At 42.2% G+C, this 20342-nt stretch overlaps 1 protein-coding gene across 10 annotated transcripts in view; it reads right to left on the bottom strand.

The window, feature by feature from the left end:
* fli1 (Fli-1 proto-oncogene, ETS transcription factor) overlaps positions 1-15259 on the bottom strand; it is a 73304-nt gene extending 58045 nt beyond the window's left edge. The window contains exons 1-7 of one of the 10 annotated variants that reach the window (XM_063038774.1): positions 14659-15034; positions 14304-14444; positions 14098-14132; positions 13544-13627; positions 7400-7605; positions 5475-5629; positions 4840-5043 (exon numbers count right to left, since the gene is read on the bottom strand). In XM_063038774.1, the coding sequence (XP_062894844.1) occupies positions 4840-5043; positions 5475-5629; positions 7400-7605; positions 13544-13582 (604 nt within the window). In that variant the 5' untranslated portion in view covers positions 13583-13627; positions 14098-14132; positions 14304-14444; positions 14659-15034. The other 9 variants (XM_063038776.1, XM_063038772.1, XM_063038778.1 and 6 more) reach the window with 9 other exon arrangements.
* Between the last annotated feature and the right edge of the window lie 5083 nt (positions 15260-20342).

Genomic DNA, 20342 nt, shown 5'->3' with positions numbered 1-20342 from the left:
AGCCATCAGCCATGTGTTGACCACATGAGTTGTGTTTATTTCCTCTCATTGCATTGCCTCAATATGGTGAATAATAGTTATAAATGGAAGGCTTGATGGAAAAACTGAGCTTTTGGGTTTGATTTTTAAAAAAATTTTAATGCATTTATAAGATTGTAAAAATTAGGCTTAAGTATCTAATGGGGGCTCTCAGGAATTGCTCTGTCATGCTAAAGTACTTTTTAAAACTCTGAATGCAATCATGTAAATAATTTTCACTATAAAGTAACAGAAAGGAAATGTAAAATAAATGGTGAGTAGTAAAACTGGAAAGTAATCCTTGAATAATTAAGTTGCTGGGCTTTATAAGTAACAAAATAAAATTCAATCAATAATTTTATAGTCATGTGTACATGACAGCACTGAAAGAAGACATTATGCCCATTGTGACCTTACTATCTCCAACACTCACTCTCCTCATTTCTCCCATAGACCTGTAAGCTTTTCATTTTCAAAAACAAAAATGTTTTGATTATGGTCTTGTTTACTGAGTAACAATTTGCTAGCAACTTCATAGTCCTGGGAAAAGTACTTGTCTCTTTGCTGCCAGAACAAAAACAACATGATGATCATAATAAATGGCGGTGCAGGCTCGAAGGGCCGAATGGCCTACTCCTGCACCTATTTTCTATGTTTCTATGTAAGATATGGCTGGCAAATGTATGCAAGTATTTTTGTATATTCTAATTTTCTAAATGTTTTAAATATGATTAATGTATGAAATATCCTCCATCTTGCATTAAGAAATACAAATTATGATTAAGTGAGGAAACTACAGAATGTGGTTTAGTATTGTACCTGTGAGATTTGGAAAATGGCCCCAAAACAGTATGTGAGTCATCAACGACAAAGCCATTTGGCATGACAGAGGCAGAATAATTAAAGAGATGTAATGTGGGACAAAGATGGTTTCAAGTGAAAATATTGTCGTCGTCGAGGTTACAAATCTCTTTGAGTTGGATCTCTGTGCTAGTGAGGGTTCATTGATTATCTCCAGTAAATTTACTTTAAAAGCTTCACACTTTTTTCTGTGAATAGTTACTTAGTTAATGACAGGAAAATAAGAGATAAATAAATAGGCAAGAAATGAATGGAAATAACTGTCCAGACATTGAAATAAATAAACTGAGAGGAGGCATAGACACATTCTCTGGAATTAGTAAGAAAGGATTGAACAACATTACTAGATCATTGGTTCAAATAAGAGGCAGCAGCAAGAATTACTGTATAAAGACAGTCAGACTGGCTCTGAAACAGTGTAATGGCTGCTGGTGCGAACGTAGAAAGAACTGGGTAGATCAAGAGGTGAGAGAAAAGGAACAGATGGGGAGCCTATGGCATGAACATTGAAACACCAGTTTAGATGTTTCATGAACACTACCTCACTTTTTTATATTATTTCTGTTTTTCCACTATTTTTTAATTTAACCATTATATATACTTAATGCAATTGATTTACTTATTTTTTTCTATATTTAACATGTATTGCATTGTACTGCTTCCACTAAGTCAACAAATTTCACCACGTATGCCGATTCTATTAACTCCGATTCTGATTCTGATGTTCTCTAGTAAATCTACACGGGGCGGGTCACTAATAATGATAAAAATGTAAAATCAAAATATTGTGATTGCTAGCAATCAAATCAAATACAAAATATTAAAGGATGCTGTAGTTCAGGCAGTATTCATTCTTTTCAGGTGTAACGAACTTTGGGATAATCACAGATATAGAATTCCAGGAGCACAGATATCCTGGAAGGTTATAAGGCTACGGAAAATTACAGATGTACAGATGTTCTATTCGACAAATATTTCATTTCGATTCATTCATAATTTATAAATACTCAACCTCACCTATGAGTATGATATTCAGATGTTCTTAAGCCATGATACACTGGCAACAATACAATAAATAAAGAATTCCTCGTGTTTGCGACCCTAAAAAATACACAGCTGGAGGCACGAAACAAAACAACAGATGACACGCAGCCGACATGAGTCAGATTTCACCAGGACTTTTACGATAGTGATAGGACAGCTATTCGAAGCATCTGGGACCCTTTGGGGAGAACAGACGAGCGCTGACAGCAGCATAGCCCGCGTGGGAACTCTTTCGGGTCACTTCACAGAGAATCCAAACCAGACCCTGCACTGCAGTCCTCTCTTTGCTCTGGTTCAGCTATCTGCCCCCATACACCTTCGCTCAGAACTCAGTCGGAATTCACTATAATCTACCCTCAATGTGCCTTCGTTCTTTGCTTTGTCTGAGGTCATATGTTGCTCTCTCTATCTCTCTTGCCTCCAGAGCGGGGATGAAGGAGTGCCAGCAAGTCGCTGAACGGGTTCTTCAGCGAATTGTTTACTTGCGCTCCGGGGAAATGAAGTGCCGGTTCAGCTGCATCAAAATGTAGGATCAGTCCAAGTAAATCAAATCGCCAGCTTTGAAAGTAGTCGTTGAATAAAGTCAGTCAAATTAAACTGTGTACCACCTTGGTGTTTGGCTTGAGACCTTGGTGGAATAATGTAACTTTACGGATCTATTTCTGACATTACACTGCTGACGAACCCGTCGATTAATTATTTTATTTTCTTTCTAATTGATAAAAAATGCTTAGTTCTTAATTTCTATGATGGAAATTTCAAAGGGCTGCATTCTAAATGCAGCTAGATAGGAGAAAATATTTCTGAAATGCGATTAATTAACTCCTTATAGGTGTATGTGGGTCCTCCCCCAACCGTGTATGTTTGGAATTGTGTGTTCCGGGTGATTGAAGGGAAACGATCATCTAATTTTGATTTTCTACGCAAGATTCCTCCTGAAAATTAAGTATAAAAGATTGGGCGGGAAAATGCATGTCGTCGTGTTCTGTTCTTTTTTGTTTACTTCTTCGTTAACTCCAGGACTGTCCAATACACTCATATTAAACTTCGAGCAAGATTTACACCATGATATATTTCTGCTGTCTAGCCTATGTTCTAAAGCTCTGCGGGGGATTTCACTGCCTTTATCACGGTACCCAAAGGAACAGTGATTGTGGTACCGCTTAGAACTTAAAGGAAGTAGATGCGGTTCATGTTTTTTTCGGTTTATTGAGACAGACAGTTCCAGGGGATCGGATATGGCCGTCCGACCAAACCTCATGAGCCCCAAAGACATGACTTTGTTTGTGTTAGAGGTGCGCAAGTCGCAAATCGGCAACCAACTCTGGAATTGTCTGACAGAAAAAAACAGACGGATGTATGTCCACAATAGGGCGTGGCTCTTCGAGCGCCCGCTGCGAGTTTTCTATCCCGCATTCGTTTAAAGCCAAAGCCACTGTCCTCAAATCCGAGCGTTTGGATTTCCGAAGCTATGGACAGACTCAGAGTTGCACACACATGGTTGTTCTAGATATCTGAAGTACAGAACTATTAATGTAACACGGCCTCAAACCTCTTAGCAACTAATGAACACGGGAAGTTCATCCTAAAACTAATTTCCCTGACGTGCGACAACCCTCAGTGAGCACCGCCACTTCATGTCCTTTTCAATATCAATCGTGTTTATGTAAAGGTAAGTCTAACTTTTAAGCACATAATAAAGGTTGTCACGTCCTTTGGACTATCATTGTGTTTTTTTTTATGACGAGCAGAGCTGCTTTTAATCAATTATCAACCCTTTAAACCCGGTTCCATTTGCACTGAATTCAGTTTCCGGGAAAATTCCCATTCCAGCTTCAACAGACGATGGAGAAATCCATAGAAATTCACCCGAAAGAAAGCAAACCTCGTTTACAAACAACATGACTTAAGAAAGACTAGAATATCTCTCGTTCACTCAAAGAAAACAAGCCAGTTCACACCGCCGAAATTTCCCGGCCTTGGGACGTTCAAGTTTGTCGGCCAAGGGGTAGGTGGGAAACGGATATGTTATTGTTTTGTTCACTGATAAATATTCTTACATTGTGGAGTTTTTCATCCCATACTGACAACATATACGGATTTAATACAATATATCTCAAAGTCTTCTGTCGTCAAAGATCCTTTCACAATAAGAGTTAGAAGAATTAAACTGAGACTGAGAAGGCGGATTACAATGGCGAACGAAACCAGATCAAGACGTGTTCTCAAGTCATTTCAAACTTTTAATTTTCTGTAATAATTATATTCAGTTGAAGTATGTTATCAGCAATATAATGTATTCAGCTCTGAGAATTTTGCAAAATCTTAATCCGAGTTTCCTTGCGTAACACAGTAAGAGAAGAACCTAACGGTCCAGCTTTTGATAAAATACATTGCTCTCAGTCACAATAATGAAATAATACAAGCAACCTGCAAATCCGTCCCAGCTCCCACACACACGCCCTCTTTTCAAGCCTCACGACAATTAACCCCATCGTCACTCAATTGATGATTTTGAGTCTATCGTGCCAGGAACCGGAAGATGAAAGATTCCTCCAAGGACCGGAGACATGGATGAAAGGGAAGAGCGGTGTGGGGTTGGGCGGGGGTGGGGAATAATTAGTGTCTGGGAACCAGTATACCTGGAAATTGACCATGTATCTCTTTGAAAGCTGCAAATATTTCAATACATTTGAATTTCAAAGCCCGCGAATATATTGTTTTGCTGTAAATACACACACACACACACACACACACACATGTTTTACAGCAAAACATTGGTGATCTTTTCATTGTTTCCCGCAGCTGCAGAAGTGGAAACACCTTGATCACATTTTCTTTCTCTAATTCGATCCGAGGCAGCAAAGTGACTCACTTCTGCGTTCCACCGCTGATAAAAGCAGAGATACTACTTACTTTCCCTGAGGTAATTGAGATGTGAGAGCAGGACCTCGGCGTTGTAGAGAGAGGTCAGGCGGAGAAAGTCCTCCTTGTTCATTTTGCACAGTTCCTTGCCGTCCGTGTTGTGAAAGAGGCTCGTATCAACCTCTAGCAGCCCATACTCCTTGATGGCCCAATCCAGCCACTGCCTGACATGCTCCGGACTCCAAAGTGTGGGATCTGCAGAATGCCAGCCATTTAAATAATTTATTCAATACCCTCACAAGCCGCACCGACTCCATAATACTAATCCCCCAATCCGCACGATGTTTCACCTAAAGTGCAGTACTATTCTATGTGATGGGGTTTATCTCCCACCCAGTCGGCTCAGCGATTGATTTACTCAATCCAGATGTATCCAACCTACTCGGCTAATTTCTGGTATTAGCAATTCAGTGCATAATTGAATCAAATTTAGTCAATTTCTGCGTTGTGGTGGGGCCGTTTCCCTGGCATTTCGCCTCACTACATTAATATCGGCAGCTTGTGGCCACCGAGTTTGTATGCAGAGATCTCCATACATCAGAGGGAACCAAAGATCACACGCTGAGTCTAAAGACAACTCTTCCACCTTCATCTCCACCCTCGGGCCTGTTTTCGAGACTAATTACCTGCCGGAACGATCACCCTCCTCTCGTTGGTGGTCATGTTGGGCGGAGGGAGGCCATCCTTCTCGTCTATGTAACTGCTGTAAGTCATGGAGTTGGTGTCAGTGCCGCTGACCAGCTTATTGCATTTCGCAATGCTGCAGTCCACAGGTGAATCTCTGTCAATGGAAATAAGCAGAAGAGTCATTGCGAGAATGGAAGGACAAAGAAATATAGGTACAGCGACGGAACTGTCACTACCTGATAGACTTGCTTACATTTTTCCCTTAAGAACCTTAAGAAAACGTAGACAGCGGTTGCCAAGAACACCGTGCTGTGAATCATTTTAGTTAGACCTCATATGGTAGAGAGACCGGCGAGAGATTATATATTGGTCCAAATAAAATTTCAATTGCGTCTCCTAAAAGAATCATAGACATTCCCTTGTGCGCAAAGATGCAACCAAATGCCTTTGTGAATCTGTTTGTAATTTCTCAGGTTATAGCGCCATCGACTTCTACTTTTTCTGGTCTTCTATTTTGCAAATGTTGAGTTTGTCCCGGGGGTAAAAGCAATATAGGCATGTTCGAAATTGTACAGGTACTTCAGCGTTTATAAAAGGGGTGGGAAAATGATAGCAAAGAAATAAACAAGGGTAAGAAAAAATGTAATCCACAGATAATTCTTTTCCAGCGATGTGAGCAGAATGATTCAAGTTGGCGCACTGATCGAATGAGATTTTACACCGAGAGCCGCTTTACTCTCTCAACTGGACATAAAAAGCCCCACCATTTCATGCAAAGTATGAGGGAGGAATGGGAGAGGTGGGGCAGATTGTGTCACCAATATCCCCGATCAATTTCAAAATGAATGATTTCACTGTTTCTCATTACAACAACTGCACTCAGATGTACTCAGCTAGCTGCGGAGAGTGTGTGTGTGTGTGTGTTGGGGGTTAGGGTTTGTCACTTGATCGGTAGGATCTGCTCTTAGAGTGCTATACAGGGGGAAGAATATTAAATAAAAAGGTACCAAAGAGAATGAGTTCAAATCCCACCTTGGTAAATCGAGAATGTGAATTCAACAAATATAAAATAAAATGAATCAGTAAAAGTGAGAGTATGATACATAACGCTCCTTCTTCCCTCGCCCTTCTCTGACTCTAAATAAATTAGCCTACTTATTGTATCTCTGAGGGAAGGGAGCTGGTTGAATCCCTCTAGTTTGACCTATTCGCAATTTCACACGTGAAGTTATCCAGCAATCCATTTATGCGGAAGGTCCGCCCTCATTTTGTCCAAACAAGTGGAAATGGTCCTTCGCCGATCGGATACCAGAGGTACGGACTGGGACTTTTTACTCCTCCAGCAGTCACTTCTCCTTGACCCACGCCTCAAGGCCTGTTACTTGTGGCTAGAAGACGTTTCATTTGTATGTTTGGGATTGTTAGTGGTCCTCACCACTTTCCAAGAGACTATACTTCCCTTTGGGTAGATGGTGAGCAAGCGGAACATGGAACAGCTGAGCACCCTCCAGCAATCTATACCAGAGTCGAAGGGCCGCAGGTAGCGAGATGCTTTGCTTTGCTGAGAAGTTTAGGGGACCGAGGTGTATTCACACAACGCATCGTGGTCTTGTAGGTTGCTATGAATATTCCTCAAGTGTTGATACCGCAAAGATAATTCTTGCTATTCGTGCACTTTATAGCAAATACAGCGGACCTGTTTATATAGGGACATTCTCTTTGTGTTTCCAGTTCTACGGAAAGCGAGGAAAAGATGTTATAACTCCTGCTTAGGTCAACTGAATATATTAATATAAATCAACTGAATATATTAGGCTGTCTGGAAATTCTTCGAGAGCATCACATTAGAAGCATTTACAGTATGTCTGGCTGAATGCAAATTAGGATGTGCATTCCCAGAAGGAGCCGGCTGATCCGGTGTTACCTGGAGCCGTTAATGTTGTCATATTCTCTCTTAATATTTGCCCTGACAGGTTGATTGATCCAATCTTGTTGAGGCAATGGGTTAATTTTGTGCGTTTGTCCATAGTCGGCGGCAGCTGAAGCCGTCATATCCGTTTTGGGAAGCTGTGCAGCGACGTACGTGGTGTCAAACAGAGATTGGTCGTCGCTCACAACGGACAGGGCCTCCTGGAAACAGAACAAACACGGGACACCGAATGAGAGAGTTCGAAAGAGGCAGCAGAAACAACTTCTCAAACTGGACCCTTCAAACGGAGAGAGAAAAAACAGACAAACGCAAATACAGCGCCCCCTTCTTCAGACCAACACGATGTTCTGTTCTATAGACGTCGGGCTAATTACTCAAAGTAACTCCAAACTTATTCAACCATTATGCCATTACATAGGGTACGCCTACCTTCACATTGTAAATGTGTTACATTTTTTTCTGTTTCCGTCCCTGTGTGTGATTAATACGTGTGTTCATGTGCAATGGCCTATAATTTGCAAATCTCAGCACTAGCCCAATAGCTGAGTACTTTGGGAATCTACGTTACTCCATTTAAAACTGAAAGATATATAAATATTTAATATTGAGTGTTTGACCTGTAATTGGATTAGTGCTCCAGCAATCTTTCGACCAACTTCGAAAGAACACGGATATCTCTGGGAATGATTAAGATCGCATATACATGCGGTGCAAAGTCGGGATGTAGGTGTTGGCTGGACAAACCTGCAAGAACGTTCTGAGGTGGCTAAAGGTGCCCGTACTGTTATTGGCTTGATCCTGCTGTAGGATTCAGTGCAGCCTTTGCCTTTCTACATCGCGGCACTTTGACAGTCAAGGGCAATGGCAAACCTCAGTGACACACCGTTCATCCGCCGCTTTGCTTTTCTATTGGTGCAACCCAATCCCAAATTGCACTAAAGTGGACGAATAGAACAGGAGTAGAGGAGGCAGGAAGGAGAAGCGGTGGATCCTGATCCAAGCCAAAGCAAGTTGCAGAGAAAAAAAAGTCATGACAAATGACGAACGTGCTGACAAATGCGGGGCAACAACACTCAGACATTCCTTTGGGGAGTGCAGGGAGAGAAAGGCAAAGTTTTTCATCTTTAGTGCATTAAGGGAAAAGGAAATCTGCCAGGAAACATGGGTGTAAAGAACGGAAGTGTATGTTTAGTTGATAAGGTCGGGGAAATTGATGAGAACCCCGGTGTTCAGTTATGAGTCAATCAAACCTTTGAACAACTTAACATATTCGTTTAATGTGATCGCTCCTTCTGTCCAGGCGAGTTCTTCACTTTGTATTTCTTTAACTAACTTAACTACGTATTCTGTAGGACCCTCTCCGATACGGAGGCAGCTCACAATTACATATGGAACATCTGAGACAAATAAATTCTGTCTATAAGCTGCAGATGGCGGGACGCGCTACTCTGAAACGGGCAGCGAGATATCGCCCGTAAGCAGACTGGAAAAACATGCGATCAGTCTCGCTATTATGCATTCAAACAAATTCTAAACACACGAAGTGCATCAGACAATGCTTGCTGCTTAGTGTTTGGCGCACGCTGGATATCTCTGGGGGTACTGAGGGGCCCATCAATTTGCGAAATGGGTCTCGGGTGCAGTGCCATGTAACATTGCGCATTTCGTGATAGTCCCGGCGATCCGTGGACAGGTTCTTACCACCTTGCATTGAGCGCCCGATCACCCCAGTCCTCGAATCGCCCACCCATCTCGTTTAATCCCGTTAGTAATGGCCAGGTTTACGAGCAACACCCAAGTTGGGAACATGCTTATCCAAGTGAATAAAGAGAAGCAAAGTCTACTCGGTGCGGAAAGGCTGACACTCACCGGGACTCCCTCAACACGCCTCTTTATCACAGGCGCCCTACTGACTGAAACCGAGTCTCCCAGTCCGGCATCAATGCTTAAAAGGAAAAGGAAATTTAGCAGGACGTGGAAAAATGAGGAAATCGGATTACCGCTTTGGGCTGGAAACTTGCTCAAAACCGCGGCCCCAAGGAAAGGGTGGCAATGAGATGTATATGACGGGCAATCTCTGAAGCACATCCCACCCCTCCCATCTACCCTTACCGTAATCGTGCCGTCCATTTCACCCGATTTCTTCCCTTTTCCCCAAATCGGAACAATATCCCACACATGACACAGTCAGGAGGTAATTACAACCGCAATTTCTTGTCGGACAGGCGAGGTAACCGGATGAAAGATTGGCAATTTTGGGAAGTGAAGTCAGCCGCTTGAGAGGAAGCCGCTGAACCAATGATGGGGGTTCATTACACATGTTTTTAAAGCAGGATATTTTGTCCGTCAAGATAAGGAAAGAGTAACAATAGCGACGTCTCATTTTCCGTGGGTCAAATGCGCTTTCCTGTTGGGAAGCGCCCCGCAGCCTAAATGCGTTCAACGCCTGCTGCACGACGTACACTCCTATACTGTACACACAAGCAGCCTCTTAATCCAAACGCTGCAGAGTTACTATGTTTTAACTTTCAAACGAACTTTCAGCGCTTTTTATGGCACAACTCACATCGCTAGAGGATTTTTTTGCAACACGTTTCCTGCTGTTTCTGATGATCTAGCGGGAATTTCCACATTAGAAAATAACAGCCACGAACGGCCCAGCACAAGCACCAACGGCAAAAAGTTGTCAAAGAAGTACATAAAACCTATATAAGAGTCGATCTATCACTTTTCCAGCAAACGCGACAGGCAGCTGTTACACCAGCAATCTTTTTACAAAGTATACTTTTCGGAACACTTACTAAAATTGTATAATTTAGAATGAAGACTTTACCTGGTGAAAATTCTATATTTTCAGATATATCGATGTGAAAACTCCCATTCGACCTTGTGCTCCTGTTATTTGAACGCGTCCTCAAGTCTCCAGTCTCCTAATTCAATTTTTTCCTCTCTCCCACTCTTCACTAAATTGGCGAGTTAAAAACCTACAGTACCCTCCCCCTCTGAAATTATCCCCATCAATCCAGACAGCATCTCAGTGCAGCTGCAGCGTGTGGAGACCGCCGGGGAGTCGCGGTGCGCTCACTGATGGGGTGAATATTCGATGCAGTGATAATGGCAAAGTTTCGATCCTATATTTACACCGAAGGCGTTCTTTATGCGGACATTGGAACTTGGTTCCGTATCTAAGACCTAATTAAACCTTCGGTGTAATGCGAAAGTGCATTAAATTCGGGTGGGTACCCGTGCATTTGCTTTCTTTTGCGCGTCAATGATATAAGAATGTTATTTACGAACACTAAGAATAATATGATTGTGATTATGTTTAATTGCTCGTCTTTACACGCGAGAGTTTGCTATTCAGAAGACATGTATCAGGCAGGGAGTCTGTCTCCAGCTAACAGCAGAACAGCCGCTTTCAAGACCAGGCTTTCTCCAGAGTACCGAACTTGTTGTCACTATGGGGATCATTTCTCACAGGATGGTCCCAATCTGACCACAGCCCCACCACCTCCATGCCTAGCAGAGGGCTCGATCCTTCACCATTCCTCCGCCTCATCAACACACGCGCACATCATCCTGTTGTACAGAAATGTATTTCTTGTTTGCGCGCGCACGCTTCGGAAGACCTGAACATTGAGTGTTGGCCCACTTGGTCATGTGAGAGAGTCGGGGTTCCTCAATCACTAAGGAAACAGGGCAGGGCAAATCATCATCAAGATCTGTTTACAATTTGAAATGGGACAAATTCAGATTCCTTCTGGTATGACATTTCAAGATGCATAGGAAAGCTGCGTAATGCATGTGTTAAAGTTTTGCAACCAAAAAGAATATTGCAACGCGCAGTTTATGAAGCCTCTCTAGAATTGGCAAAATATGCAATTGTGATGGGACAATGGGCAGTTCGGAAATCAAAACACAAGGAACCAGATTAACATTCCTATTTTTTAAGAATAAGGACAAGTTCCCACAATTACAAGAGACGTAAGAAGATGGTGAAAGGGGAGAGAAAAATCTGCTACTCCAAATACACAAGCAAACTGTCTGAGCCGTTGCTCGGGGGCATAATTAATTTGAGATTTATTTTTATTGGAGAACTCATAGTCTCCGCTGACCTTAGGAAAACAAGTCTGCAACCAGGACCTGGATGCGCTTGAATGAAACATAATATAACTGCAAAGTATTTCGTGCTTTCCTGCTTTAGGGTTTTGTCTCGACGTGCTTAAAAAATTAATGCACAGTTATCTTTAGAAAGTAATAACTGTCCGATTGTAATTAGATCAGGGTCTCGCAGTTCGGAGCATTGTAATGAGAGGACCGATTATCTCATGGTAACCCCATGGAGTGGCTTTCCTCCGAATACTGAGTTTTACACTCGCTCTCTCTGTCTTTCGCTCTCTGTCCCTCCCTCCCTCCCTCCTCTCTGTCCTCTCTCTCTCTCTCTCTCCGTCTCTCTCTCTCTCTCTCTCTCTCTCTCTCTCTCTCTCTCTCTCTCTTTCTCTCTCTCTCTCGATAAGCTTTGGTTGAACCCTGGCTCGCAGTAAGAGCAGGGAACAGACTGAGAATTGTTCCACTTTCGCAGACCTCTCCCCCTTAGTTGGAGACTGTCTGTAAAACAGCCTTTGTATCATAACACAAACGTTATGACTGGATGAAAAAAAATGTGCTATTGCAAGGGCGTTAGGTACAAACTCGAAGTGCGCATACTGCCGTAAAATATTAGAAGCATAAATGTTTTCTGAAGGTGTTCTTTGAATAGTTTGAGGCGCATTTCAATCCCTGTGATATTGGTTCCCCTTTGATTAAGTGTTAGTGCCTACAGTGTCTGAAATAAATGGATCCAGACCGTTACGCACCTGCAAATGACTGATTTCCACATTGTAAAAACACGACAGAAAGGTTAGGAACACGCAGCGATCGCAAAATGAGCGGAATATTTATTTTGTGTTAGATATAATTAAAAACTTAAGTTTAAAAGATCTTTGAATTACACAGATGCGCGCACAAATAGTGAACGGATTGTATCTACGTAACGGGTCAAACTTGGATGCTACAAATGGGTTTTCAATTTTTATTTTTAATAATGTATTTAACGGTTTTGTTTTAAAATGGGGGAATTTCAGTCTGAAGGCGCCTATCAGTTCGTCGAATGAGATTTGAATAGGTCTTGGGTCTCAGAGAATTTCTCTGCAGGAAAGGGGATAACTGTGGAGCAAAGAACATTTTAGCTGAGAGTTAAACAGTAGTTTTCTATAAACAAGTAGCTGAACCTTTGGTTTTATGCCTTGAAAAACCGAAAACTCAGTTGACAGACCACGGCTGTATCTTTATCCCAGTTCTAAACTGATGTAAAACTCCATTTCAAAAGCAGTTCTGGAACCATTGCTCACATTGATGCGATCTCGAAATGAACGCGAAGCTTAAAACTGTCGTGGTTAGTTATTCACTGGATTGACTTTGTTTCACTCACGGTGAGACCAGGCCCGTGATAAATAAAACCGAGTTTCTACATGTAAAAGAACAATTGTGATTGCTGCTTCTTAGCTTGGAATCCATGTTCACGTCTAAGATTAATGTTTTGGTGGTGTGGGGTGGATAGTATCATTAAAATTTGAGATTTTCATTAAACTTTTTAAAAACGTGTCGAGCTGTTGCCCAGTAGTATCAGGAGTCTCGCAGATTGCGAGGAAATATTTTTCACTGTATAGATTTTTAGGAATGACACGAGAGTCAGAGTGATATTTTGAAACGAAGGAGCGACAGGCCAGCGGTAATGTCTCCGTACTGAAGACAAACCGCATAGGGCTTGAGGAGGGTAAAGAACGACTTTCGTTCATTTTTAACTAAACAGCAGATCAGGGGTTGTTCCCTCCTGCCAGTCTGAATTGGAAGCCACTTGGGTACACATGGTTTAACTAGAAACCCAAAGTTGAGCAAATTAAAATTAGGAATTGATTTTAGCCGGGACGTTAAATGCTGGCTAAACGAGGACTAATTCGATATTGTTTTCCGAGCAAGCGTTAATTTCTCCTCCGTCCTTCCTAACAATAAATACCTTTTTTTCTCTCGGACATGCTCCATGAGTTTAATATCAGGCCACTGCACTGGCCTGGTTGCTTACTACGGCCTCAATCTTACCTTTACGTAAGACGAGGTGTCTGGGACAGTCTGAAACATTTTCCTCCAAGCTGCCCCGAGTCGTGTTCCGTTTGCTTCCACGTCCTGAAAGAAGTCCCACATTTGAGAGTGTGCACAAAAGTTGGGTTTAGCCAGTGCCCCTTTCACCCAGTTCTCTCTAGATTTCCTGTCGGAGGTTTGGAAGTGTCCAACCGCACACCGCGGGCATAAAATGCACCCAAACTCATTCAAATTGAAAACTACTTTCTCCTAATCCGCAGCAGACACACAAGCACTCCTGCAAATGATGCTGCTCCCGAACTGTCCAGCGCTGTTCCTTCGGCTGTTTATCTAACAATTATCTGTCCGTATCTACTCACTGTCTATTTCCTTCTTTCTATTTTCCAGCCATTATGTTCATCACTTTTTCTCAGGTTTCCCCATTCCTAGTTTATGTGCAACAGAGTTAACATCTATTCATCTCATTGCCATGTTTTCACTCATTTTTCCAGGCCTCTTGGCTTCTCTTTTCTTTCCTACCTCTTATTCTTTTCATTTTTGTTCCTTTCTTTTACCTTCACATACTCCGTGAGCTCCCCGTAGTCCCCGGCTTCTTTTCGATTGATTTGTTGCGTTCCGTTCAGCCGGAGGAAGGAAATCAGATCAATTAATGTGTTACTTATTCTCACATTTTTCAGCGGCCCTTCACCCGAGATTCCTCCGTTGTCATGCCTTTGTCTGTCGCGTTTGGTTACTTTAGTGGTTAAGAACTCGCACTCACCTTTTAAGTTGGTTAAAAGTCCTGTCGCGCTTTGTGGCTCCGGTACCTTGCCCAAGAGACAAGCGGATTAGTTGTCCATTGCTAGTCTAATATTGAATGTGTAAGTCTTAAGAAGAAAGTCCATACTGTGGTGGAGCCCGTCTGCCTCAAAAAACCAGACAGCTCGAGTTTAAGAAACCTCAGGGAATTATTGAGACCCGTGCGTAATGGTGATACCGTTTTTCTATGTTGCTTAACTTCGTTCGCTATTTTCTTCTTTCAATTCTAATTAATTAATGTGAAATAATACCACTCTGCCGAGGTAAGTTTTGAGGCCGCCCCGCGGATAACTGGAATAACTACCACCACCACTCACCCACCGAGCTTCTCTCCGCTTTGAACAAGTTAAACCAAGTCGAGACGCTGAGTGGAGCTCCAGGCCCGTCCGTAACCTAATTCAAACTCGAAAATTTTAATATATAAAAACGGGATTCCAAGAAACTTTTTACAAGACTCCAAACCCAACTCTAGCATCACAACAAATAAAACACCAGGTATTTTGTAAACAGTCATTTACAGAACATACGCCCTCTTTTCTAATTGTTCCTTAAATACCCCTCCTCCCCTCCCCCAGGATCATCCAGACTCAAACATATTGAAACATTTTTCTCTGAACAGTAACATATAAAGAGTCGGGGTGAAAGGGGCCAGACGGGTCGCTTTGTCTGTATTCAGGTCTATCGTGCAATTACATTCTAACGGAACTCGGGAAGGTATTTAAATTCCAGCCAAGTTAACCAGTTCGTGCCTTTGCAGGAAGTTCAAATTATTGTTGAGAGGAAAAGTCCAACTCACTCCGTCAGAAATCACACCGTGTTAACGAATGTGCGTTGGAATCGTTTTATTTACCTTTAGATTGCTGCTGACGTTTCGGCTCGTTCAAGGAACAGCGCCCATTAGTTACACACCTCTTCGCAAGCTAAGGGGTGGATGAATGAAGGAGTGGGGTCTGGCGCACAGCCGAACTCGGGATCCAATGAAAATAAGCAACACCAGGTCTGGACAATTTTTAAACCTGACATTCATGCGTCGATAAAGAAAATGAGGGGATGTTGTTTTAAATGCGAAGGACCACGTTTGCAACCAGACTCAATTTCGCTCAATGAACGAGAATTTATTGGATCTCATTCTGCGTCATCTTCACACTCCCATTGGCAGTCGTTTATTGACACTAAACTGTAAACTCGTTTGAGTTCAGTTAGGGATAGCTATGACAGTGACTTTGCTTGAGCTATAGTATTTGGGCCTTGAGGGCTCAGACACATTGCATCACTTGAAAAAGACAAGTTGCACGTAGTAACATGAAAAATTTTATCGGTGCGTGAGAACAGAGTGAGTGAGTATATCTTATCTAGAAAGCTACTACAGATAGCAGAAGGGTGCCATTCAGCCAGACATACTTGTGCTAGCTCTTTTAAGGAGCCGTCCAACTTAGTCCCACAGCCCAGATATTTTTCCTGATAGTTAAGTTTTCTTCAAACACACTCTTATCGTGTGAAAGTTCCGTTAGAATTTGATTGGGCTGACCAATCAGATGGGGGTGTTTTGATCTTTGTGGCCCTCCGTGTGAAGTAGCTCCTCATCATCTGTTCTGGATACTTTGTGAGTTAGTTCAGAGCTAAATTTTTTGATTTGCCCGATGGAGTTTCCTTCTTTCTCTATCAAAACGGTATCAATCTTAATGCCATCTATGAACTTACTGATCATTCCTCCTACGTCTATATCTGTATCATTTAAATACAGTGTATTACGAATACCAAGGATCCCTGCGGAGCATCACAAATTACAGGCATCCAATCACAAAAATAGCTCTCTACCATCAACCTCTGTCTCTTATTGCCAAGCCAGTTTAGGGTCCAATTTAATAATTTACCCCTGATCCCATGGGCCCTGAGCTTTAGGATCAGTCTTCCATATGGGGCATTGTCAAAGACTTTATTGAAGTCAGTATAAACCACGTATTACTCTCATCAACATAGATTACTCTCTTCAAAATGTTCTGTCTGATTGGTCTCCAAGGATCTACCCTTGACTAAGCCATACAAGTTATCTGTGTGCCATAAATATCTGATGAATAAAACAAGTGTACCTAATTAGATTGATAGTTGTAGGAAAAGGTTAATATGGATATAGGAAAACAGTTAATCAGAGCCATTTGAAAACAGGGAATGATCTTCTGACCAAAAGCATGAACTCTGCTTCCCTCTCCATAGATACTGACTGGCTAGCTGAGTATTTCCAGCATTTACAAAAATATATGAGTTGTTAATCCATATAATCTTTGCCAATGCTTTCCTAATTTCCATCTTCCTTGAAGAGCTCCAGGCTTTCAGAGGGTGTGCTGTTGATGCAGGAACAGGGAGCTGCAGGAGCTGCACTGCTCACATTCAGTGCTTAACTGTTGGCAAAGGGCTTCTAGCTGGATCCTGGAGGTGGGAAAAATAATCACTATCTGATTCCATTAGCCACGTTTCATCCCGCCCCCCCCCCACCACATCGCTGCTCCCCTGAATCCACAGCAACCACCTCCCTCCACAGGCTCCAGACGTGTTTCCTGGGCTCCTTGCCAATGCTCTGCCTCTCCAGCTTGGGCTCCGCGCTCCCCCAGTCAGGGTGTGGCCTTTTCCCACCCTGCCAGCTGCCCACACGTTAAAAGAGTGTGATTAAGCAGGTATGCTGGAAATATTGCCTGGAGAAAGTACCCCGATACTTCTCCAGATATCCTTCCATTAGATCAGCAAGGACCTTGTGGAAAAGTGGCAGTTGTATCTTTCCTGGTTGTGCCAGTTGTTGGCACTCCATATCTCAGAAGGATACAGGAAGCAGGAATTGCTGGTGCTTGGTAGACCATGAGCTTTATGCTGGGTATGAAGCTGACTAATTTGATACTATGGTGAACTCCATCATCTTTGTCTATATTTGCCTTGATGATGTGGAGAATGGAGCTCTATTTTTGAAGGTTTGTGTACTGCAGTAGGAATAGCTAGGGAAGGAGCTTTCATTTTGTAGACCTTTGGAGAGGCCCATTCTTTGGTACAGTTAATGATGATTTGAAATTCAGTTTCTGAATATGAGATTATGCGAACCTCAGCTGCAATTTGCAACTTTATCACTCAGTTCTTTTTTTGGAGAGTAAGCATTCGAGTTTGAAAAGTTTCCCCTTTTCCCCATATGTAGAGAATGGTGCAGCTAGTAAAGGTGCTGCCTCACAGCTCCTGGGACTTGGTTCCAAACCAGTCTGTGTGTATTTGCCTATCTCCTTTTGACATTTGTATAACTTCTGGGTTCTCCAGTTTCCTCACATGCCCCAAAGACATGTCAATTTAGAGGTGTGTTGACACTGAAAGTTGTCACCCTGTGTAGCTTAGAGATAAAATCAGCTGGAAGAATAGGTTATAGAGGATATTAATGGGGATGGTGATTGCACTGTATGTGGACTTGATAGCCCAATGTGGCCCCCTTCTCTGTCATAAGGAGAACTGGAAATAGTGAGATTCGGATGCTTACGGAAGAACAGGAAAGATCTCTTAAAGTGTTTGAGTGATAATATGGTCTTGCTTGGAACCAGTCTGAGGATGACTTTTCATCTGTTGTAAACTTGCTGAATACAATTATTCATGGGGAGGAAGAGAATTTCTAATGGCAGCCAAACTTGAGAGGGACTTTCTAAGCCCTTCAGTTATTGGAGTCAAATGATTTTGTGAGCTCAAATGAAGCTATGTACAGAGATTTTTGCTTCTCCTTCTAATTCTCTTGGAGTTATTAGATGTACTTTAAATTTGGTCTGTGTTGTTGTGGATAATGTAGAAGGTTGTTATAAGTTTCTATGGGGCTGCCATGCAAGTTGAAAGGATTCATAAGAAAGCTTATGGTGTGTTGGCCTTCATTAGTTGGGGGATAGAGTTCAAGACCCACGAGGAAATGTTGCGACTGCATAAGACTCCAATTAGACTTATAGTGTTATGTTCAGGTTTGGTTGTCTCATTCTCGGAAGGATGTGGAAACTTCAGGGAGAGTGCAGAGGCTACTTTCCAGGATGCTGCCTGGATTAGAGAAAATATTTTATGAAGAAAGGTTGAGCAAGCAAGGTTGAGAAAAAACATGATCGAGTTTTATAAGATAAGAGGCATAGATAGATTTGGACAGCCAGCCCCTTTTTCCCAGGGTGGCAATGGCTAATATGAGAGGATATACACTCAGTGGGCACTTGATTAAGTACAGGAGGTACTTAATGGTCTTCTGCTGCTATAAAACATCCACTTCATGGAGAGTTACAGTTGCCTTCCTGTCAGCTTGAACCAGTCTGGCCATTCTCCTCTGACCTCTCTCATTAACAAGGCGTTTTTGCCCACAGAACTGCCGCTCATTGGATGTTCTTTTGTTTGTTTGTTTTATGCACCATTCTTTCGAGAGACTGTTGTGCATAAAAATTCAAGGAAATCAACAATTTCTGAGATAATCCACCCCGTCTGGCAAAAACAATCATTCCATGGTCAAAGTCAATTGGATCACATTTCTTCCCTATTCTGATATTTGGTCAGAACAAAAACAGAACCTCTTGACCATGTCTGCTTGCTTTTATGCATTGAGATGCTGCCACATGATTGGCTGATAAGGTATTTGCATTAACAAGCAGGTGTACAGGTTTACCTAATAAAGTGGCAACTGAATGTACTTCTAAGATGATTGCTGGAAGAGTACAGGAGGATATCAGAGGTAGCTCTTTTACACAGAGTGCACAGTGAGTGCACAGAACACACTGTCAGGAGTGGTGGTAAAGTGCATTTAAGAGATTCTTAGATAGGCATATGGATGAAAAGAAAATGGAGGGCTATGTGGGAGGGAAGAGTTAGATAGACCTTGGAGTGGGTTAAAACGTTGACACAACATTATTGGCCTAAGGACTATATTTAAGGATTAAGGATTTAAGGATATTTAAGAAATACTGTTCTCTGTTCAGTTCCTCTGATAGACAGTCTACACTGCAATTCAATGAACAGCTCTTCAGCCACAGGGTGGCAGGATGAAGAAGGTTGAAAAGGAGGTTCTTTGGGACCACATCCCCTGTGACAGACAGCAGGGACTCCTTACAGTTTCTAGTCCCCCTCGTTTCTACATTCAGATTTATCTCTGTTCTGGAAGATAGCTGTGATTTTTTGATGTCTTCTCAGAAGATAAGGCTGTAAATTTCTTCCTGAAATTTCTGATGAGAAATTTAACAAGATTATAATGCATTGTCATTGGATTTCAGTCTTGGATTGTGGCGTCTTCAACCTATTGTTCAACTGGATGGTGATGAGGTTAGACCAACAAAGATGGAGTAAGGGATATTTTCTTCAAAGACAGATTCATGGTTGAGGAGTTCTTTGATGTGCTCCTTCCAGTGGTTGCAGACTGAAATGTTCTTGAGTTCTGCAGGGTGGGCCTTTGGATGCTTTGTGTTGGCAGTCTGAAGAATCTAGACATGTCATAGTTATCAATCATTGCTGGACTTGCCGCATTGTTCTCATGCCTATCTGTTTTTGGACACACTTAGTGCCTTAGTATCAAAGGCAGTCGTTCTCACCTCAACAATGGAGGTCAGTTGATTGGTCCAAGTTTGAGATCTGGAGCCTGAGATCCTCACAAAATCCAAACCAGTTGTTGATGAGCAGTAATTGACAGTAAGTGCAGTTTGATTATCCTGGTAAACAACAACTTCCATGGCTTTTGCTCATGATTGAAAATGGATTGATGGCTGGTAATTAGCCAGATTAGAGTTGCCTAACTTTTCATAAATGGTATGCACCTAGGCAAATTTGTATATTGTTGGCTATAGCTTATGTTCCAGCTATAGAGCAATACCTTGGCAGATGTCTGCAACACTATAGCCAGAATGCTCCCTGGTCACATAAACATTGCTTTACCCAGTGCTGTTGGCCAACTCTTGATATCACAATGAAATGAATTGAATTGGCTGAACACTGGCTTCGGTAATGGTTGGAATCTCAGAAAGAGATA

The sequence above is a fragment of the Mobula hypostoma genome, chromosome X2, assembly GCF_963921235.1.
Source record: "Mobula hypostoma chromosome X2, sMobHyp1.1, whole genome shotgun sequence".
Lineage (NCBI taxonomy): Eukaryota > Metazoa > Chordata > Chondrichthyes > Myliobatiformes > Myliobatidae > Mobula > Mobula hypostoma.
Note: the sequence above shows the minus strand (reverse complement) of the source record. Positions and strands in the feature narration are given on the sequence as shown.